Consider the following 24,051-nt stretch of genomic DNA (forward strand, 5'->3'; position numbering starts at 1 on the left):
ATCTGTATGCCCTGTCACAGCCAAATGTGAATTGGAGAGGCAAGTGACACAACTACAAAAGTAAAACAAAGAAAAAAATATTACTGATAACTGAAAAGCAAAGTTGTCAGAACCAATTTACAATTAGTGCTTTGATTTCACTGAGTTTTGTCTAACCCAGCTAACTTTTTTGGACTTAATTTAATTCATCAGGACATCACTGTTTCTTATTACTTGTACTTCTCAATACGTTCTTCAGTTACCTTTTTTAAGTCTTTGCTTAATATGAGGTAGCAATATCAGTAAAACATTGTATTACAAATTTGTGTAATAACTGTTACACTGTTGTCAAAGGTTCAAAATTTATTGTGATTTTCACGCTCACAGGCAAAAAGTGGTTTTAGCATTCTGCAGAAGTTAGCAGTAAGATAATAGAGGCATGGTTTTCTCTAGATTAACACTTCATTTGGATGCAGCTGCAGTATTAAGCCAAGGTTATTTGCTGGCTGCATGGTGTGAAATGTTCCTAAAAGTCAAAACTAATTTGTTTAAGTTGCTTAAAGCTTAGGAATTAACTAGACAAGTTTAAATCTAACAAACATTAAATAATAATTTGATCAAAGCTTTTATGTGGTTGTTCATAAGATGTTTTTTGGCCTAAGAATGGTTCTCTTATTGAACATTTCCTCTTTTTTAAATGAAAAACTTAAAAGTAAAAGAAGCTATTAAAGAATCACTCAAGAAATTAAGGGAGAAACAGGAATCCAAGAAGGAAGAAAATGAAGAAGAAAAAAAGAAAACCAGGAAAGGAAAAGATGCTACTGATCGAAAGGACAAGAAAGCTGTTGATATGAATAAATTAAAGAAAGATTCTGACAAGGCTAAAAGAGACAGAGGAAAGGAAAAAGGCCTAGAAAAAACTATGAAATCCAAGGAGACTACAAAAAGATCAGCCAGTGAAAAGGATGGCACTGTTCAGGTGGGAAAAGACAAAGAAACAAAAAAGATAGTTAAAAGCCAATCCAAGGAAGACAAGAAAGAAAAGAAATAAACAAGACTTCCTGTTCTGCTAATGAAGAACAGACTTCAAGAATGTAAAATTCAACATATTTATATGAATGTGGTAAATATAGCAATAAGAAAATAATGTTTTCTGGAAATAAGTGTGAACAAAGGCTATATATAATATTTTTTTAAACTGTTCAGTGTGTACTGGTATTATAAACACAAAGCAGAAATGTCTGCTTTGAAACTCAAATATGTACATATGTTAATGTGCCTGGCTACCAATGTGTATTGAAAACATTCAAATGCCAAATGGATGCCAATTACTTCAAGTCTACTCTAAATATGGGTTTGGGGTTTTGTGATTTTTTTTTCTTTCCTTGTTTACTTGTCTGCTTTGAAACTCAAATATGTACATATGTTAATGTGCCTGGCTACCAATGTGTATTGAAAACATTCAAATGCCAAATGGATGCCAATTACTTCAAGTCTACTCTAAATGGTTTGGGGTTTTGTGTTTTTTTTTTTTTCTTTCCTTGTTTACTTTATTTGCTTGATGTGGAGATGAAAGTCTAATGTTCTATATCAAATGCAAGTTTAAAAGCAATATTAACAGGCTTACCTGGACACATATAGTGAAAACTCATAAAATATTTCTATTTCACAGAAACAACCAAGAGGAGCATTAATGGACTGTAGTGTCCATTATTAACCTAATAAATGTAACTTATTCTCTGCCAAATTCTTTCCCTAAGGAAACTGGGGATTTTTTTTTGCTTTGGGTTTGTGGTTTTTTTTTGCAGCCTAAGGAAACTGGGGATTTTTTTTTTGCTTTGGGTTTGTGGTTTTTTTTTGCGGGGGGGAGGTTTTGGGGTTTTTTGGTTTGGTTTTTTTTTTGGTTTTTTGTTTTGTTTTGGTTTGGTTTGGTTTGGTTTGTTTTTTTTTTTTCCCTGAGAAAACTATTTTGTACACAAATAGTCAAACCAACCTGAGAGTTGCACTTTTTCGTGAGACCTCAGGGTATATTCAATCAAAATGTTCCTGCTACTATTTTTGTCTTTTGATCCCATGACAATATGTTTCTGCTTTTCTTCCATTCCCTATTTACTTAATTCTTTTATTTCTTTATATTTGTGTTGGAAATCTTGATTCATTATCACTTTTTATTTAACTGTGTCTTGATTTTTTTTCCAAGTTTGCAAACCTTTTGACAATGAATACTGATGAAAATTAGGCCATCTATTTCATCATTGATAAGTATTGTTCTATTCCAGTTGCATTTAAGATGTGATATGATAGTACTCCTCTATTCTGGTTAAACTTGTTTAGATAACAGCTTAGATATTTTGCTATTATCTTCTTCAACACTTTAATGTGCATGATGCTTCTATAAGCAGAATCTTGTGTTAGTTTGTTCTTACAGCTTCTGTATTTTCAGCATCAAGGAAGGATTTATCCAACAGTCTCATTAGAATAAATGAAGTTGCAAAAACATTTCTGCAGAGATAATAGAGAGATTTCAGAATATTATTGACTCTATGGTTGCTGTCAAGATTATCTAGAGATGAATATTTTCCAAATAAATTTGAAAGCAAATATATTTTATGGAATTGCACAATACAATTGCACAGGATTCAGAGCAAAACTTATAATGGAAGTTTAAGATTGATTCTTGATGTACCTCAGCATTGGTTTCAAGAAAACAAAACTAAGGAATGAAATTGAGAATGAGTATATCTGTGCATGTGGATGGTATTTTAAGATTGAAGTCTTGAAGGTTAATTCTGTTTGTGGTTTTGCTAAAATTTTGTGTATAACAGTTGTTATACACTCAGCCGTTCCATACATATGTCTGCATCATCCTTTGATCCCTAGAGTTATAAGATGTGATAATAAGGTTAAAGACTTTTTTTTTTTTTTTTAGAGAAAATTAAATATTCAAACAGTTGTGAAAAATAGTTCAAATTAAAGCTGTAGAAAACAGTACAGTATCTTAAGATTCTGGCTGTGATAATTAACAGAGATGATCTGCTCTGAAGTACATTCTAAATATTTATAAATTCATGAAGAGGGAGGGAAGAGGTGTGTCTTGTGAACATTACAGTGCCTAGCAAAAAATATGAGAGAATGAAATCTAATAAATGCACTTCCATAATGAACATTCTCTGTTAGGTTTTGGTGATGATAGATATACTTTTTCAGCTTTGCTCTGGTAAGTGTTTAAATGCATATTTGACCAGAGGAGCATTCAAATCACACTTCTCAAGGATGGTGCCACAATGGTATAGTGCACATCACTTGTTATTTTCTCCTGTAATGTGCCAGAACTTTTAACTGTGTGGGAGTGAAATTTCAAATGAATTGCTGTTCTGATTAACATATTGTATCTATGACCCAAAGTTTATGGGGTTCTGGAAAGGTTGGGTTGTTTTATTTTTTTCCTTTCCAAAGAAAATTTTATTTGAGCAGCACTTCAGGCTATACAGACAGCCACAAAATAAAGTACTTTTTGCCCCAGAGATCTGTTGTGTTGTTGTATATCTCTATGAAGTGTTATTGTCATTAAACTTAATGCAACAAGTCACCACATAAACTCAAAAAATGCGCCAGACAAGTAAAAGCTAAATGCAATTTTAATAAACAGAAGAGAGAAAATAATACCTTACAAAAAGTAAATTATTTGGTATACTTCATACTTGACAAGATTGAATAGAAATGAGTGTTTAGCACAATGGACGTATAAAAACTTGAAGGTTGAGAAATGTGCACGTGAAACAAAGACACACTCTTGTTAGTTCCTTCTTTCCTGTTAAGTACCCATAGTGCTTGTTGGTGTGGAGTATTGGCTGTCTTTTGAAATGCTTTGAATTATTAATTGTTCATGAAGCAGAGTATGCGGTTGTCTGGATCTGAATATGGGGTTGGTTATTGAGGATAAGAAGGCTTCTTTAAAGCAGTTTATGTGTAAAGTAACTGAACTGTGTTTGTGAGAGCAAGGTGGCTGTTTCCATGCTCATGGATCCTGAAGTGTGAGGGTGGTTAATATGAGTTGCTGGTTCTCTCTCCATCCTAAGATGGTTGTAGAAGGAAGTAACTTCTTACTCTTGTAGCCATTAGTAGTCCTTCAGGAAAAGATTAGTGTCTTAATAATATTTTTTAATATTCTAATTGGGTGTTTTGTTACTGACAGAAGAAAATTGGCCAAAAACTAAGTGTACATTTCGCATTTTTCGTTAGCTTCTTATTTTGACTCCAAAGTGGTGGACTCTTAGTTACACTACTTTTGGATACAGCCTACCTACCTATCTTCAAATAATTGAAATTTAAATAATAATATAAATATAATATAAAATAATATATTTAAATAATACTAAATAATATTATAAGATAGACTTAATTCTGTTATCCTGTAACCATTACTTGAAATAAATACATTTTTCTCATAATGCATAAAATGATATCTCTCTATGCAAATTTGGTTTGAGACATACTAGTCCAATTTGCATTGAGATGTTTGACTCCAATAGAAATGTGGTAATTACTATTTTTTAAATTGTACTTACATGAAATATAATATTTATCCACTCAAGGGTTGCTTTTACAAGATTGCTGGTACTACAGGAGTGTTCATTATAGTTTAGCCTTTGCTTTCTGATATTTTATCTTTTCTATAGATTTCCATGTATACAGCTGTTGAAAAACTAGTTTGCTTTGGGCAGTGGTGTTTGTTGAGAAGGGAATCTTACCTGAATTGACCTTGGATGTAGGATTATCAGCAAATTCCATTTGGAAGGGACTTTAGGGGAGGTCCTTGTTCCAACATCCTGCTCAAAACAGGGTCATTTCAGAGGAATGACCAGGTTGCTCTGGCCATTTCCCAGTGTGTTCTTTCAAACCTCCAAGGATGGGAATGTATGGCCTCTCTGTGCAGTCTTTTCCACTGATTTCACTGCCCTCGTAGAGGTGGGGGATTGTGGGTGTGTGAGTTTTTTCTTATGCCCAGTCTGAACCTCTTGTATCAGTTTTTCTTGAACCCTCCTAAAGGAGAGTTGAGAGGAGAATTAGTCTAATACCAACATGTTCTTGACCATGTGGTGTCTTGAGATGTGACATGATCTATCACAGCTGTGTCTTTGTCTCCTGCCATGATGATGGTGTTGATCATTACAGTTATTGATTGCTTTCTTTTCCTGGTGTTTTGATCTAGAAAGAGACTGTGGTATAGATAGTCACGATCTTAGTGGCAAAATTCCATCAGTCGTACTTTTTCTATAGTCATTTAATTGTCAAAACAAACTAATCTTAATCATGTCTTCTAAGATGTAACAGATGAATTTGAAGTAATTCTTACTCTCTGCAGCTTTTTGTAAAGTTCAAATTAGTTCTTCACAGGACCTATAAAATTGATCAATTAGGGCACACTTTTTGCCCTAATTGAAAACAGAGAGAAAAATTTGCTGCCTGTTTTTTTACTGGATACTGAATAGATGTTGAGAATACCATAGTCATTAGTTCAGTTACTTTGAAATAAAATTAAGTGCTTAAATTTCTGTCCCTTTTTATCTCCGTATTGTATGTTTGTCCTCCAAACATCTTTGTTTACTATCTGCATATGCTTTAGTCTTTTTATATATCACTGTATATTATGTCAGCCCTGTAATTGTGATGGTGTGAATGCATTTTTGGAGAGTGTAACATCAGTTAATTTAATTGAAAGAACTTTCTTATTTTATAACTGAATCAGTTCAAAAAGGGCATAAAGTTAACTTTATAACTGAAAAATGCAGGCCTTAAAGAAAGATCTGTCCCAGCACAGCCCACACCAGAATCTGAGGAGACTGTCCAGCCTGCTGAAAAGTCATATGTCGAATCAGGTAAGACCTTTTGTGAATCATAGGTGAAACAAAAGACATTATTTGAACTATAATTCTGTGTCATTAACATGCAGACTCTTTTATAGATTTTGTGTTGCTTATCTACTGAAGTTTGTCTAACCGGAATCATTGTTTGCAACTTCCTATAAATCGCTGACCATGAAAATTGTAAAATGTCATGGTGACCATTGTAGGTGTAGCACATCAGAATAACCTTCTGATGATGTGTGGTTGTGGTTTAGATTGATTTCCAACTGTATATCCAACCAGAATAACAGCATATTCTTCACCCTAAAAAAGAAACAAAACCCTCTCAACAACCAACTTAATAAGATAATAAAGTACTCACTGTTCTGCTAAAATTACTAGTATATAATAAATACAATAAATGAAGTTCCTACTATTAAAAAAACAGTAAACATTTTTAAAGCCCTATACTATTAGTAGAATGGATTAGAATTAAGAGATATTAAAAAAATCTTTTACATATCACATTTCACATATGTGATTTGGATTAGTGTTATTCAGAGAGTACATGTTTTTTCCTGGTTATTGAAGAGGCTTATCCTGTGTGATGTCTACGGGAACCTAATACATAAACATACAAATCCAGAGCATATGTCCAGTGGAATCTATGGAATATAGATTTTGTTTCAAAAGACTTGCATTACTTTTCTTAGGATATCAATTAGAAAATATATCAAGATATGGCTTCCTGGTTGGGAGGTTTTTTTTCTGTGTGTGTGGCTTTTGTTTTTGTGGGACCATTTTTCGTAACTGGTGCCATTTTGGATCCTTATTTGAAAATGCAGCTGTTACCTGGTTTAGAGCTTTTCTGTCAGATGTGTAATTGTAGGGTTTTCTCAATGTTAATTTCAGGATATTTATATGAAGACAATACTTCATACAAATTCCTGTTATGTCCTGGGTTGGTGTGTTGGATGGCAATCACTTGTCCATGAAACCAGTTTGATTTTTCCTGGCAATTCATAGCAGAACAAGACCTTGATATTGTAATGTGTCTGTTTTCCCTGTTTATGAAGTTGACAGAACCCTACTTCTGCAACTCACATTTTGTTGTCAAATATGACTTCCTAGTGCTGCTGCCTAAATTGTAGGAAGATAATGGATAAAAGTGTTAGTAAATTAATTCCTTAGAAGAGAGTTCTTGGTTTGAATAGTTATAATACCTGAAGTTCTTATTACCACAGGAAAAATATATGTGCAAAAAATGCAGTGTAGATAAATTCTTCCAATTCATCTTCAGATGGACAAATCTGATGTGATAGTTGCATACTTTCTAAATTGGAGAATAAGCAAGACAAAATTGTTTTTCCAATTGTGTGAGTTGCAGAGGTTCACCAGGTCAGTCTCTAGGGAACTTTGTGAAAGGGATTAAGAACATTATTGATCATACTAAAAGCTGCAAGCCTTGAGTTAATGTTTAGATTTTGCCTTTTCTGCTCACCTTCACTGCAATTTATAATCCTTTTAGAACACAAGACTGCTGACATAGAATTGGAAGAGGAAATTCAATCTGTTCTTCGTGAAGCTCTCCATTCCCATCCTGGTAATGCATTAACACTTAGAAATCACTGAAGAGTTTATAAATACTGCCATTGGCTAGATGAATCTCAGAGTCTGGTTTTGGAATGCACTTAAAGAACTTTTGCCTGCATAAAACATTCAAATCAACTCATTTGTCATTTTCAAAAAAATTCAGAAAGTTCAGTCACCAAATCCTAAAACTGCCTTCTTATCCAGACTTGTTTAGCAGTAATAGCTCAAGTCAGTTATTTAGCAAAAGCTTCCTGAAAACACTGTGTAGAGGGCAAGAGTGGACAGAGCAGAATTGGCCTTTACTGTGAGCAAAGAAGGTGCTGGCAAGTTGGGTTTATAATGCTGGACTGTGCAGATAAGTTTTCTGTAACTCCCCATTCCCTTTGGAGACTAGCTGGAAAGCACAAAGGGTGTACTGAAGACTGAATTTTGCTGGTAATAGAATATACCAAAGAAAATTTATTCACTAACAATCTGCATTATTGATTAGGAGAGAGGCATGAAGATGTAGATGAAAGTGTAAGTGACCACTGGCAAGCAAAGGAAGAAACACATGGGGAAACTTTTGAAGCTCCTGCAACAGATGACATGCTCAGAGAATTTGAGACTGAAATTCCAGAAGCATATGAGACACCAGACTCAGTTCGGAAAGGTATCTGAATGACTAAATACATTTAAAATAAATTTCCAAAAGAAAACCCAAACCAGACAAATGAAAATGTGACTCATTAAAACTGGGACTTTTAATTTCTGCTAAAACAGAGCCTTAAGAAGTGTCAACGACATCCTTATCTAGCAAATACATATATTTTAAATCAAAATGGGGAATTTTAGTGCTATGAGTTTTGGAATCCAGGTAACCATATATTATTAATTGCTACTCTATGGGCTTTCAACAAAATTATTCTGTGCTCCAAATATGCATATCTCTTTCCAAGAGAGGCATGACTGTAATCATACAGAATGGTTTTGGTTGAAAGGGGTTTTAAAGATCACCTGGTTTTAACCCCTCTGCCATGAAGGGCACCTTTCACTAGACCAGATTATTCCAAGCCTGACCTTATTATATCTAGCCTGGCCTTGAACATTTCCAGGAATGAGGCATTCACTGGAAATGAATGCCCAGCTTCTCTGGGCAGCTGTTCTCTGAAGCACTGTTTCAGTGCTTTGTCACCCTCACAGTGAAGAATTCTTGCTTTATATCCAATCTAAACCTGCTCCCTTTCAGTTTAAAGCCAAAACCCCTTTCCTATCAATACATGCTCTTGTAAAAAAAAAATCCCTCTTCAGCTTCTTTGTCCCCTTAAGATCCTGAAAGGCTGCAATTAGGTCACCCCAGAGTATTTCTTCCTCCAGGCAGAACCTCAGTTCTCAGCCTTTTCTCACATCTTTGGAGAGGCTTTCCATGTCCAGTTTTTCATCTACCAGCACCCCCAAGTGCTTCTTGGTGTGGCTGCTCGCAATCTGTTCATTCTCCATCAGTAAAACCTGTATGGAGTCTGTTTCTGGACCTTTTGGTTTATTAAACTAAATTTTAAAGTTTATTTACACAGTCTTTTCTATACTTTATTCTCATTCTTCTTTCATTCAAATATGGCTCCCTAAGAGCATTAATTAAATTTAAGTCCTGCAGAGTATCATATAATGAAGATACTCATATCTTGTCACTTTGGGGCATTGACTGGGTGATGAAAATTGAAGTCAGAATATTAAAGCAGAGTCATATGATCTAAATCCAACTAGGGGAAATTTTTCTGAATTCTCTTTATTTGTACTGTTGAAATTTTTACTTATCTCTCAATATGTCTTGATACCTTTTGATAAAACTCATGTAATCGATGTCATATAAAAGTTTTGATGTCTGGAAGTGCAGTGAGATTCTTTCTTCACAACCAAAGTAACTCTTCAGTCTGGGTCTATTAAACCTCCTTGTTTCTGTATGTCTCTTACTCATCCACAGCACAAGTCAAAGTAGAAGACTAGAGGAGAAATTCAGATTCTGTTCCCTTTAAGTCTTTGCAATTAAGAAGACGAAGTGAACATATTCTTCTTTCTTCCAATTTATTCAGAATTTTCTGTGAAGAGTCCTCTTTTTTTGAGAAAATGTGTATAGAGTTTATTCATATACACACATTCTCAATATTGTATATAAATAAAATAGTAACTTTTTTTCAGTCTATGTATACATGTCCTGCTGCCATTAGGGGAAATTTGCTTAGAATTACAGCTTAAAAATATTACTGTTCTTATATAATATCTGTTAGAGGGTTTGTGTTATTCTTTATTGATTTTAAAAATGTTAAAATTTGTGCAAATGTATTTATTTCTCAGATGCTGATCCTATGGTGGAGGATATTGGAGCAGTGGAGTCTGAACCATACGAAATTCCAGGTATCTTTGTTTTTCAATACTCAGTAATAATGGTTTTCTGCCTCAATATAACAAATTACATGAGAGAGAAAAATAGAAAAGGTTGGACTGGTTTAGAAATAGATCGTTTTGAATTTGTGGGGTTTTTTTTTCTCTCAATACTAGTTGTTATTGTCTTGGAGAATTTTACTTTGGGATGACTGTATCATACTTGCTGTTGAAAATCTTTATTACAAATAACAGGTGACAGGTATGGAAACTTTGCTTTCATTGGTGCAAAAACATTATTTTTTATGTGTTTCTGGCTGTTGTGTGTTATTGGGGGCTGGGTAGGCAAGTGATCTGTGGTTGTACAGTCTAAAAAGAGAAAATGAGATTTATTGCTTATATTGTCTTCAGGCACTCTGTATTACTAAGGTTCTTCTAGAATATTTTTCTTGGCATTAGGAGCATCCAATTTTTTGTACCTTTCCTTCAGAACAAACAGTTTCCTTCAGAACTGTTTGTTCTTTGTGGCTGACTCTGTTATCAGAGAGTGAAGTCGACACCAAGGACATAATTCTGAACTATCCTTGTACTGTCTTTCTGCACATCTTAATTAATCTTGAAAGCTTCTTGAAATTTGGCTCGGACCAATCTGATTACCTTATATTCATACAATGGCATTAGCTCATCTTTCCCATTATATTGCAATTTCCCTACTGGCTGATAAGTATTTTCTTCAGGATTCTACCCATGTTGCTTTACAGTATGGACAGTCTCTTGCATTTACATTAGACATTGATTTCTATTTGTACTACGCTTCTTATGTTTGACTTAGTGTTAGCTCTAGACTTTGCAGTTGTGTTTGGTGACACAGATGTGACAGAAAAATATTGTATTTGTTTGATACAGCTAAAACTGTTTATTCCAAACTGTGTGGGGGATAACTGGTTTACAATCCAAGCTGTTATACTGCCGAAGTGAAAGGATAAGCTACTCTACCTTCACTACTGTGTTTTCTCAGGTGTGTCATGAGTATATTAACAGCATTGAAAAGAATTGTAGTTTTAGAGGAAAATAACCCCCAAATTTAGCTAGGTAATGAAAGGAGGTAAATTACTCTAAATCTGAAATGCTAAAGTATGTATTTTGCTAGGTCAAAGGTCAGTTTCTGGTTCATATCTTGTCTTCTATAGATCCATCACCAAGTAAACCTCCTACACATTAGTAAAGAAGATACCTTGCAATTTTAAAGATGGAGGATGTTTGCATTTTTTCATCATATAAATATTAAAAAACATTGATGGAGACCAATGGCTGTCGTTGCTCTAGTTTTCCTACAGAGTGTAGCAGAAGGCTGGAAGAGAGGCCCAACGCCTTCCATTAGGTTGCCATATGTCGAGTTGCAAGTGTCAGTATATAAAGTTTTAGTTTTTCAGTTTTCAGCTAAGGAGCTGCATTTAGCCATTGATGGACTCATCATGGATACAAGTTAAAACAATGAAATATTAAACATATTTCATATTTTTAATTTCAAGATATTTATTTGTTCGTATTTAATTTACAGCCTTAGATGATTATGTTGCAGATTTGGAAGAGAGAGTAAGTGATTCAGACACTCCAGGTTTGTAAATTTTCATTACTTCAAATGATAATGTAATCATACTTTTTAAAATGTGCTACAAAGTAATGTCATATTGACTGTTTCTTCACAGTTTTATTTTCAAATGGTTTTTAGATAGTTCAAAGTAGGCCCAATTTTTATGCCACTATGTTACCATTACATTTGTGAGCATAACACTCCATGAATCCAGTCTACAAATACTTAGATCTAAGTATTTTGTTCTGTCAGGAGTTTCCCAATCTAATCAATGGATTGATTATCCAACACCTACTTACATTCCTAACTTTAAGCCTAAATACAAATATGCATCAACTTGTTGTTTATGGTGTAGTTCCTGGCTGTATTTTATAATTCAGCTGTCACTTTCAAATAAGATATTGTAGTGTTAAGTTAGTATGATTGTTTCTTTCATTTTAGGCTAAATATGTGACTTTTTTTAAGCTCTCGTGTTATTTAGCTGTTGCATGAAAATTCAATTGGAATATAAAATATTAAATATTTCTCTTTAAGGTGACTCTGAGATAATGCCAGAAGATACTATGGAACATTATGCAGGTACAGTCCAAAGTCTTCTTTCTTTTTATTGAAGATTCACTGAATTTTGGCCCAAATCCAAGACAATGAGACACAACGACAAAAAAAAACCAAAACAAAACAAAAAACCCAAAAACCAAAAAACTAAACCCAAACAAACCACAACATATAGACATAATAACTTCCTAAGGAAATGATGCTAAACCTACCTGAGTACTACTTCTCTGTAATGTCAGTCAAAAGGTCAGAATAATATTTTGAGAGTTGAATTTCCAGGATAATGGATATTGGTATTTGTATAGAAATGTTTCTGTGGATAAAAAATAATTTAAATATGCCAGAGATGTTGCTATTAGTGTGATGTAAAGAAGAAAGTCATATCTCTTAAGTTTTTTTAAAAGCAAGGAAGCCATAACAAGAAGATGCCAAAATTACTCTGTAGAAGTTGGCTATATATAAAAATGATTTATAAATAATTCAGAATCAAAATATTTATGAATATTTATGAACTGTATAGGAAAGCCTGCTGATACTGCTTTCTTTTTTGAGTCTGTCTTTTGATGCCAGAAAATCAATCAGTTCTTCTCACAGGATCTTTTAGAAATCTTCACCTTTGCACTTTTATGAACTTTATTACAGTATGAACTACTATAGTTTCAAACATTTTATTTGAATAAACTTGACACTGTATGGTATTATTTGTGTGTCTTTATTGCCTTAAAATTCCATGAATTTTCACACACATCTTTCTTTTTCTTTAAACAGAGGATAGAGTGCATGAAGATTATAGTGAAGACCAAGGTATGACAGCTGCTATATTTAGTGAAATTACAGTGTTAAAATCTTTCATTAATACGCCAGTGGAATTACTTTGTTTAAAGATTTTCTATGCTACCACATTAACTTTGCAAGTTGTCAGCTAAGGTTTTGGGTTATCTGTTCAAACTTCTTGTGTTTGTAATCAGTCAATCTTTTAACACTGGTCCAAGTGTAGAGTATGCATGCTCATTATATTCCCATCCTGGTCCTAATGCCATAGTTTGTGTGTATGTGGAATAAGAACGTTGAAGGCTTTGCCTTGTTCCTTGTGAAACCCTGGCCAGGTCAGATGTGGTTTATTGAATCTGTTTAGCTCAGTTTCACCTTTTTACCTTTTCTTTCTCAGTATCCCCTTGTCTGCCGCTACCAGTTCTTTGGGAGTTACTGTTTAGTTTGATTTGGTTGATGATTTTCTAATGATTGCTGAGACCAAATCAAAAAGTAAACAAGAAGAATAGTAGTCACAGCCTTGAAACAAAGGTGTCGGGTTGTGATTCCTGCTGTGTTATCCTTCTGGAGACTACCACACTTCAGAATAGTTAAACATACCTTTAAGGCACTCTTATTTATTTCCCATGGTTATGTAACCTGAGCAAAGGACAGGGTTTCCTCAAAATATTTGCAACAGAAAACCTTGAGGTGCATTCTTTGTTATCGGGAGGTGAATTCCAGCATCCTCCTTTGGGATAGAAATCAACATTCCGTTAAAAGACTTTCAGTGGCCTAAAGGTGTGTACTTAGCCCTTAGTCTGTGTCTTTCTCAGTCTGCAGAAAATAATTATTTGCTGCAGTTATGGTGCCCTTGACAAAATGTCTCAGCACTAACAGGATAGAAAAGCAAGTGACTCTAGGTTTTTTTTCCCAGGGCTTATTTTTTACTTGCCTTTCCAGGCCATAGTTATTTTTTGATCAGTTCCTAATCCAGAATCACTTATCTTGCTTCTCACACCTAGATATGAAGAAGTGCAACTTCTAATCTTTACTTTTCATGCTTTTTCATGTGTAGTAGTAACACAAACAGAAAATGCTTTCATGCCCTTGTGAAGAGACATCTATATCTGCTTTTTGACTGAGTTGATCATGAAGGTTACAAAGTAAATTGCATCATCTCTTTTTAAAATCAGTTCCAAAAGCATTTAATATTCTGCAGTCTATTCTGGCATCCCAACACAATAACAGTGAATCACTGTATTTTGTGAGTCACAAAATACAGTGATTCATTTACTTCAGGAAGCAGCGGTTTCATGTGCAGTTGCCTCTCTGGACTGCAATGAGAGTTTTAAATAGTATCAGATAAATCCCCCTACACTTTCTTTATTCTTGCCAGTCCTCTGTTTAGGACAATATGGAGAACAAGAGCTTCAGTTCTTTTTTTCAAAAGGAAATTCTAAGGTAGCATGTGACTGTCAAAAAAACCCTATTATTCTTGGCTATTAAATTGTCAGGCTTCTTTATGTAGTAAATTATTCCCACAGTTCAACATAATCTATAGAAAACTACTTTCCTCTTGATAAAATTTGCCTTTTCACATCATAATTTTACCTTGCTTTCAAGTTCTACCTTGAAGGCATTCTGGTTGTGAGAGAAAACACAATGCGTCCTTTGTACTTTTTAGAGGAATTTAATTTCAGAGCTCTATCCTGGAGCAGTTGAGAAGAAAAAGACCAGTGGGTTGAGGCTGCCTTTCTGTCACACACCATTTTTTTTCCTTCTCAGTTGTCTGATTTCAGTCCATGGACTTTCAGGCATGTTCATGTTTGTGTGCTAGACACCATCTTAGCAGTTGCGCCTATTTTTCATCCCTTTTGTCTCTAGGCTTGTCTTTCTTGTACCTTTTTGCATGGTTTTGGTTGGATTGAAAGTGAAACAGATTTACTTTGTTTTTAGAGCAGAGAGATTTTGACTCCATTTTTCTGAAGTGAAAGAATGCTTGGAGGCCATTGTGGAGATCTGAAATCCTTCCTCTCAAATGTGAAGCTTGTGGTTTTGGTATGGACTCCAAAACTGCAGTTGAATCCCACAAGAAGATTCACATTAAAGTCTTCATATGTAATTGTCTGTGAAATCAACACAGCTTTGAGTCCATTTATCTTCCCCATTTCTATCACGTTTCCCCTCTTCTGGCAAGACCTTCTGGTGAAATATTTTCTTCAATCCTCATGGTTTCTAGAGTTCTCAAAGCTGAAGACAGTGTCAGATGATTGCTGGCCACAGCAGTCCAATTTCTTTTGTGACTCTGGCTTTGTGAGGCTTGGTTCTTAATTCAGATCAGGAACTGCTCTAATAGGATCGCTGTAATCACATCACTGAGGTTATTGCTAATGCTAAAAATTCTGTAGTGGAACTAAGTGCCCACAGTGGTGTGTGTAAATGATTGATCATAGAATTTGGAATACAAGAACTCAGTTTTTGTACATAGCTACCTTTGTAGTTTTATGAAGAGTTTCCTACATTTTCTGGCCATGAAACTAGAAAAGGAAGGCAAGCTTGAGATTTTCATTAGAAAGAGTTCTGCATGGTTTTTCTAAGGATATTCTCTAAGAATTCTTTTTCAAAGGAGTGTGGGGAGAGCCACACAACCATTTGTAAGATACAACAATATCTTAAAAGATACAATGCTAATAGAAAGGTGGGTTTGTTTGTTTTTTTAATGTTATGTAAATAACATTTTTCAGATGAAGATTAGTACCTGTTAGATGAGTAAATTAGCCAAACTGAATGACCTTTTTCAGTCTAAAATTTACAGTAAGTGTATATTAAAAATTCAGACAATGGATAGCATTTTGTCTATTTTCAGACATTATCTAAAATGAAATAATGAATATTCTTGATCTGTTTCTGCTTCAGAATTATAAAAATTAGACTGACTATGCAAAGATTAAGAGTAGGAGAATTGTAACAACTGTACTGAATGATAGATCTGTTCCAATTGTTTTCAGCATTTCATCTGTGTGATAGCAACTCTTGAAATTTCATCAATATGGTTTGGGGTTTTTAGTGTAGAATTTCTACTACAAGATCCGGAAAGCCTTCACATATCTATTCCCCCAAACCAGGGGAAGTATTTTTAAGGCCTTTGCTTTTGCCATTAACAAAATAACTATATGTTTAACCAAATTTTTAGAATACTTTGTGCATATCAGCCACCCAGGAACTTTATTTTCCTTTCCTTTCAGAACCAAAACATGAAAAGCAGACTGACACTCAAGATACAGGTATATACCTATGTGTGTGTATATATATATATATATATATATTTGTATACACACAACAATATTTTAGACTAATTAGCATAAATATAATAGACTTAATCCTGCTGTTTATGTATGTTGAAGTACACAACCTCTGTGACCTTCAGTCATGCCATTGCCAGTTCTGGCAAAGGTTCATTAGAGCCTGTATTGTTATGAAGTTAGATTTTTGACTGTGAACTGAGAAACTTTGTTCTAATATGCTGTCCTTGAGGATTCATCTTTAAGATGTCAGCTGACACAGAGTGGGGTGTCTGAGGCTTTTAGTGGACAGCTGGACCACAGTAGTTCATCACAGACACTGCTTCTTGTAATGAGCCCTCCTCATAACCCTGCAACCAGTGTGTAACATCATTCAGAATGTACAGGCTGTCAGTGCTAGCTCTGCTTTGATGCAGACCTCTTGTTGGTGCTTTTGTCTAATTAGTAGAAGCAATTACAAATTATTTGTCTGCAGTATTCTCTCTGGGTTCCTGTATACTTTGTTGTCTTGAAATGCCAGCCCTTTTGAGAGTCATCTCAGACAGCTAACTGAAAAAAACCCAGTCATTTAGTTTAGAAGGAAGTCAAGAACTTCTATAGTGTAAATAAATTGTAAATATCTGTTTTGTCACCTTTGTTATCATAATCTTAAGAGGACAGTCACAGGAGTTAAAAAAGTGCCATATTAAGAGAAAACAAAAAAAAATTTTTCAGTAGAATCCATTAAGTTGTAGAATTTCTTTGTTGTGCTTCAGGAAGGAAATTAGGACTCTCAAATGAATTGCATATTTATACAAACAAGACTTTTAAAGTTTATAGGTATGCAGGCTTTTTGGTTGGTTTTCACTATGTCTAGGAGATGGAGTTGATGCTGCAAAGCAGGAACATGGGAGTACTTGAAAGTATTTAGAAAGATTAAGAAGTGGTTTTAAAATTTCAGTTATTGTATCAGAATCCAAACAACAATTGCTGAAAAGGTAAAATTTTGAAATAACTAGTTGATGAATAGAAGAGCTATTTAGTGAAACAGGAAAGAATATTTACGGTGTATTTTTTTCCCCTGGAATTCATCAAAGTGTCTGCTTGTTAATGTCAGGTAAACATGTCTACCTGCTGGCTCTGTTCTTTTGTGTAGAGTGTAAGTTCCATCACTTGAGGGCTTGACTTCATTCTTGCTCTGAATTGAATGTTTTCTTAGCTTTTGAGTACCTTCCAAAGGGGGTGAATGAAGCCATAGGGCCAGGTATATATTTTATAATTGTGATCTTAGTGTTTTGATGAAATATGTATGTTTGAAAAACAGATTAAAAAAAAGCAAGCTGATTATACACTTTTTCTTCCCCTTTTTGTACTTATAGAGGAAATTAATGAAGATTTTGATATTGGTAAACACCTCTCAGGTATGAAATTTTATAGCTTGAAAACACTTTTTTCTTCCATTTATATTTATTAATACAATTTAAAAAAACCAACCAAACAAAAGAAAAACACAGCAGAGAATAGAATAGTGAATAGTTTGGATTAGAAGGGATATTTGAAGATCATCTTGTTCAATGTCCCTGCCATGTCTAGGGACATCTTATTCTTAGTCAGCTTGGTCAAAGCTCTGTCCAGCCTTACTTTAAACACTTCCAGGGATGGAGCATCCACTACTGCGCTGGTCAACCTGTTCCAGTGTCTCACCACACTCATCATAAAAAGTCTCTTTATGTCCAATCTCTGTCTCCTCTTTTTCACTTCAAAATCTGTTGTCCTGTTGTTCAGGATTGAGTAAAAAAATCTCTCCATCTCTTTTACAAGATCCCTTATTGAAAGGCTGTGGTAAGGTCTCTCTGGAGTCTTCTTTTGTCCAGGCTGAACAGTCCCAGCCTGTCAGCCTGCCTTCCTGGGAGAGGTGCTCCAGCCCTCTGATCATCTTCATGGACCTCATCTGAACCTGTTCTTACAGGTCCACGTCTGTCTTGTACTAAAAACTCCGGAGCTGGATGCAGCACTCCTTAGGGGGTCTTGGGTGAGACTCCTCTTCAGATGCATGCACGGATGCAGTTGGCCTTCTGGGCTGGGAGTGCACACTTTTGGCTCATGTCCAGTGTTTTATCCACCAGAATATCCAAGTCATTCTCCACAGGAACGCTCTCAATCTCTTCTTCTCCCAGTGTTTATTGATACTGGAGGTTGCCCTGACCCTGGTGTAGGACCTTGTATCTGGCCTTGTTGAACTTCATGGCATTCTTATGAAGTGCTTATTCCATTGCTCAAATTGGAGCCCTGTGGTAATTTCCCACATTGCTACTCAGAAAGGTTATGTTGTAAATTTTTGTTTTCTGTATTGTTCTTGAGGAATTTTAAATGAGTAATGTGTTAAATGTAATTTAAAGATCTGCTCTAAGAAGTTAAAAATTTTGTTAAGGAAGTTTTTCTCAAACATGATGTTGGTTGAGTCAGCTAGAGCAAAGCGATCGAAGCAGTTTAGCTTGAGCTACTGTGTGTAGGATTTGATGCTGTATTTATTTAGGTTTTCTATTATAAAAATGCATTCTGGTATGATTCAAAGGGATAACATACATTGTTTCACTCAAACATCAATTGTAACTAAAATCCTTCTGGTGTGTGCAGTAGAATTGTACTTCTAGTAGGCAAACTTTTGGTTGTGAAATGCATTTTGTACCATTTTTCCTACTCTTCAGTTAACTGAACTTGTTAATTTGTAATTTAAGTCTTCCTTTTTGTTTAAAACTAATTCAATTGTGTGGCTGCTGGGAAATAAAAACAAAATTATGAACGTAATGTGAATGACTTTCAACACTTCTTTTCTATCTAGGAATAGAAAGTAAGCAAACAGAAGATGATGTGGCCATTGAACCAGAGGAATCAGGTTTGTATATTGTGTTTTCCATGCGTTTGCTACTTAAAAAAATTAATAATTGGGAACGATAAATACTATGGAATAGGATTCTATGCTGCAATAAAAATACTTTCATAACTTTTTCTGCAGCTATTTTCCTTCAAGGACAAACATATTGGTGTTTTTGGGATCTAGCATCTTGGGCTTTTTAATGACATGTTTAATGGCTTAGAAAGCACTCTTCAGTTTTAGAAGTTGAGAGTGCTTTTTTACAGAAAAACTTGTACTGATAAAAATGGCCATATTTGGTTATATGATGGAAGTGAAAATTTCTTTTCCATGCTCTGTTTTCCACCAGCCAGTCAGGTGTGCATACTCAGGAAAGAGGGTATATGTAAGGAATAAAGTGGAATGTCTCCTAAGCTTTGAGCTCTTTATTTATGGGCTTCCCAAATCAGAGAAAGTATTTCCCCTCTTCAATTCTTCCTATTATTTACAACCAGCATCCTGGCTGGTTGTAAATAATAGATGAAGTTTTTCTGATGAGCCTGACTCCTTCCAAGCATGTGTGCAGACTTCCGTTTCTTAGCAGTAGTAGCACTAGGTGATGTGTGACATGTCTAATTTAAACATACATATAGGTTTTAAAGTAACTGAATTTTGAAGTCAAGTATTTCACAGTTACATCTAGAAACATAATAGGTATATATGGATGTTTTCTAAGTCCATGCTGTAGTAGCATGTGAAATTGGGGTATGTGTGCTTTAGAAAGTATAGTTTCAGAAATTTGAAGTATTATTTTTGAAACTGTGCAGTCCTACAGTAGGCTCATTGGCCTATCTGAGTCTATCTCTAGGAAAAATTTAGCCAAATAAGAAGTTTGCATCCCACTTCTGCAAAAGTGGCATTACAGAGCACTCTTAATAGGTCACTGTGGGGAAAAAAAAAATGAGCTTTTTGTAAATATTTGGGAAGCAGTTGAGTTTTATATTTACATTTACATTTTTTACTTGCAGAGAAACCTGTTAAAGCTGAAGATTATTTAGATGATGTTCAAGTCGGTAAGTCAATCTCAGATGCTTGTTTTTTTTCCTAAAAAAGTAAAGCTGTAGCTACATGGAAATTAGTAATCAAATTACTTTGCAAAGGGATTCTTTATTGTCAAATAAAGATGGTTTAGAAGCAATAATTTTTCTGTTATACTTGATAAATGCCAATGATACTTATTGGGTTATATGAAAGCATTCCAAATAAACTAATTTGTTTTAATTTAGAACTTATTTTTAACAATTTCACATAGAGCTGAATACTTTTGGAAGGGAAATACAACAATTTCAGGTCTCAATATGTGTGTACTTCCTCTCCAGAGAAAGTATCATGGACAGTGATAGTGTTACTTCTCTGCATGTCAGTCGGATCTGTTAGAATCTGACAGTGGCACATTACTTGGGGCACTGATCTGGAAACAGGGACTGTTTTGTCAGGCCATCACATTTTTCTTGGTATAACTGATTTTAAGAACAAGAGCACTTCCAGTTCTTCAATCTGTTGCCTAACAGTAGTAGACATGGATTTTACCAAAACCATTTTTAGCATGGGAAGTGGCTTCTAAATTCAAGAACTGCATATTGTTACATTTCTTGGAGTTAATTATTGCAGTTTGTTAGTTTGGTTATTGTACCAAACTAGTTGTGTTGAGTGGAACACAGAGTTGTATCTCAGGGCAGTACATCAGAGAAGCTGCAATCCAAGACCTCTAACAGCTGTATTTTTGTTTTGTGCTGGTTAGCCTGACCCCCTTTCTAGGGGAGGAGGAGCTCTATGCAGGAGCTCTTACAAGACGTGGTGCCCAGAGAGTTCTGCATTGTTGGTTTTGTTTTTTTTTATCCTTACAGCATTTGTATTTGGTTCTTAGTCATGCCAAAAGTAGCCAGAGAAGTGAAGAAATCACAGGAGGCCTTTTGTGGTTGTCCAGTACAGATTGGAGGCATGGTTTAGTTCATGTTTGAGTTTGTATGCTGAATCTTAGCTGAAGGGCTTGCAATGCTCATATTGGTGCAAACTGTGTTGTCTGCAAGGTCTTTCCGAGCTGTTTATCACAACAGCCATGTGATGTGTTGGAAAGTTTGAAGCCGTAGCTATTATTTAATAGATGGATTAACTGAAAGTGTTTTGTTTCATAATGAATATGAAGTATTCTTTACCAAAGCTTATAATCAGCGTAGAAACAAACAGTAATTATCTTTGACAGTATGGGCAAGAAGTTCAGCAAAGGTAGTCTTCACTCTGTTTGTTATGCATTAAGTTGGAACTGGAGAAGAAGAAAATGTTTTTTCTCAGAAAAGGTTGCTATTTAAAGTTAAAATAACAAAAAGACCCTTAAGAAGTATTACAAAATTTCAACAGTAGATAATTCCACTACACAATGTCAATTGAGGATATTGAGATGATTTCTTGAATTACAGATACTATTTTAAAATTCAATTCAGCATAGAAGTGCCAAGTTGAAATCTTGGAGTTTTGGAACCATATTTCTATCACTTTTTGTATTGTAATTTATGGGTCAGTCTTGCAGCTGTAAATTAATTTTTCTACCTTCACAAAAAAACCCCAAAAATAACTTAGATGTTTTATATACTAGTGATGGATTTTGAAATATGCCATTTTGAATCATAGCATCATTGAGATAGCAAAAGACCCTTAAAGTCAAGTCCAGCTTTAGACCTAAAACTGGCAAGTCCACCACTAAACCATGTCCCCAAGTCTCATATCTACACATTTTTCAAATGCCTTCAGGCTGGGGACTCCACCTCTTCCTTGGGCAGCCTGTTCCAATATTTGACTATCCTTTTGGGGAAGAAATTTTTTCTCACAACCAATCTAAACCTTTCCTGGTACAACTTAGCACTGTTTTCTCAAATTGTCTCTTGCTACTTGGAGGAAGAGACTGACCCTCACCTGGCTACAACCTCCTTTCACACATTTATGGAAAGCACTAAGCTTCTTCCTGAGCCTCCTTGACTCCCGACTAAACAACCCCAGCTCTGTCCTCTAGACTTGCTGCAGCACTTCAATGTTCTTCTTGCAGTGAGGGGCCTAAACTGAGCACAGGACTTGAGATACAGCCTCCCCAGTGCCAAGTGAAGAGGAATGATCACTCCTCTAATTGCAGATGTATTTACAAATAAGATAGTGTAATTGAACCTAGTTATCCACTCTCCTTTTGTAGGATTGTGATACTGAGACTCCTTGCCATTTTCAAACACTGCTAGAATGAGAAATAGCTTGTTCTACTTTGAAATGATAGGTATTTCTGAATAAATCTTTTGGATTTATTATTTTTTTACTTGTGGTTGTTCTCAAAATTGGTGCAACACACCATTTAAATCACAAAATTACCTTAACATCTATCCTGGCATGGCTTTTGGAAACGCATAATAGCAGCAGTACTCAAAGGAATTAATTATTTTCTTTTTTCCTTCATAGGGAAAAAGTGAGATAATCAATCAAAATGTGTTTTAAAGACAGTTATTACAGTAATTAAAGACACAAGTAATTATTAGATGTAGTACAATGTTCATAATCCTTTGTTTAGGAAGTAGAAAATGAAAATAATTTGATCAGCACAAAATCCGAGCACTGCACTAACTTAAGAATCCTTACAATTTTTGTAGTTATGTGGGAACCACTCTGAGGGCAGAAGAACCAGTATTTATAACTTTTTGAAAAAGTCTTATTGTTTCAGCACATAGCATTCAAGTAGCATCTTGGGAAACTGACAAAGGAAACATAGAACATGTTTATGTCATTAATGAATAAAATTTGATTAAATTATTCGTTCTTCTGCTATTAAGTATATTTACCCGTCTTTTTTTTTTTGTGAATATTTCATTTTGAAAGCAACATTACTCTAAAATTTTCCTCTCAGATTATGACATTCATGTTTCGTGGGTTTCTTTTATATCTTCTTTGTGATGGAGGATTCAGTATGGGAGATTTTGTTGTCAGGAGTCTTTCTTCTTTGTTTGTGGTTTTATTTCATCAGTTGCTCAAAGCTAATATTTCCTGTTCTTTAAGCAGTAACAAACAAAACTTCAGGCATTGTAAAAGAAATTCAGAAATGTCACTGCATTCCTTATTCTTCAGTGGTTTAAATTATGCAACTGCATATGAAGCATGGTGGCACCAGTTTGTATCAAGTTTGGAGAAGTTGTTTGGTTTTTAGCTAAAACACAGGAACTTGGTTTTTTGGAAAGAAAGCAGGAGATAGCTCAGAGATGTTAGGAACATTCTCATATCACCAGGGAAGACACTGGGTGTGGGATTTGAATATGCTGGAGTGCAAGTCAAAAAGCTTTTTGCTGACTTCAGGGCACATCATAAGAAAGTTCATACTAGTCAAGTACATCCTTAGGTACCTGTAAGTCCTGTTTTCCAATTCTATGAGTTTACTTCTGAAATTACTGCCAGTATCCTTTTCCAGATGTGGGACAGTTCTGCTGTTATAATCTGCACCTTTATAAACTAATGGACTTTATAAACTAATGGTTTGATAAACTAGCTTGAAATATTACTGATTCAGGTTTTCTTGCTAATCCTGCTTTACACTGGCACATAAATTGCAGTGGTTGTGATAGAGTGGTACTTGTTGGACACATATTTTAGGGAGACATTGCAGGTTTAGGGGGCAAATACAAATACTCTCTGTATTTGCTTGTATGTGTTTAGATTAAAATATCTACGAGTTGCTCCACTCCTCCCCTCCACCTTGTATCCTTGATGTTTTTATAACTCCACATTTAGTTTACCAGCTGCTGAAACCCCTTATGTCTAGAGAAGTTTCCACTTTAGAACCTTGACCCTTCCTCATTCCCTGGCTCCTTTTTTCTGGTTGCCTTTAACTTTAGCAAATAAAACCCAAAATCAAACCAACACTAAAACCCAAACCAAAATCAAAATGTTTAAATGGATTTGTGGCATGGCCTAGATATTCTTTACAAGGTAAATAAAGTGCCATATGGTAATAAAAAATACTTCAGTTTGTTTCCCACTTTATACAGCAACTTTGTGTCTATTCATTAAGGTAGCTCTTAGAAATGATAGCTTTTTCATTTTAACTAGTCTGATACAAAGTTGCATTTTTTAGCATTTAAGATTTTTGTTGTTGTTTTAGAGGAAGTTGTGTTTTGGTTGGTCCTTTAATATAGATTTCCCCTTATTTTTTCA

General features: G+C 34.8%; 1 protein-coding gene across 6 annotated transcripts in view; it reads left to right on the forward strand.

Moving 5' to 3' along the window:
• The window catches only part of ASPH (aspartate beta-hydroxylase), a 114,834-nt gene that overhangs the window by 34,187 nt on the left and 56,596 nt on the right, over positions 1-24,051 (forward strand). For 5 of the 6 annotated variants that reach the window (XM_039702986.1, XM_039702989.1, XM_039702990.1 and 2 more), the window contains 10 exons: positions 5,772-5,858; positions 7,354-7,428; positions 7,909-8,070; positions 9,750-9,809; positions 11,338-11,394; positions 11,905-11,949; positions 12,694-12,729; positions 15,924-15,962; positions 18,802-18,855; positions 19,842-19,886. In XM_039702986.1, coding sequence (XP_039558920.1) covers positions 5,772-5,858; positions 7,354-7,428; positions 7,909-8,070; positions 9,750-9,809; positions 11,338-11,394; positions 11,905-11,949; positions 12,694-12,729; positions 15,924-15,962; positions 18,802-18,855; positions 19,842-19,886 — 660 coding nt within the window. The remainder of the gene's footprint in view (positions 1-5,771; positions 5,859-7,353; positions 7,429-7,908; positions 8,071-9,749; positions 9,810-11,337; positions 11,395-11,904; positions 11,950-12,693; positions 12,730-15,923; positions 15,963-18,801; positions 18,856-19,841; positions 19,887-24,051) is intronic. The other variant, XM_039702987.1, reaches the window with a different exon arrangement.

The sequence above is a fragment of the Passer montanus genome, unplaced genomic scaffold (genome assembly GCF_014805655.1).
Source record: "Passer montanus isolate IOZ18808 unplaced genomic scaffold, ASM1480565v1 scaffold16, whole genome shotgun sequence".
Classification (NCBI taxonomy): domain Eukaryota; kingdom Metazoa; phylum Chordata; class Aves; order Passeriformes; family Passeridae; genus Passer; species Passer montanus.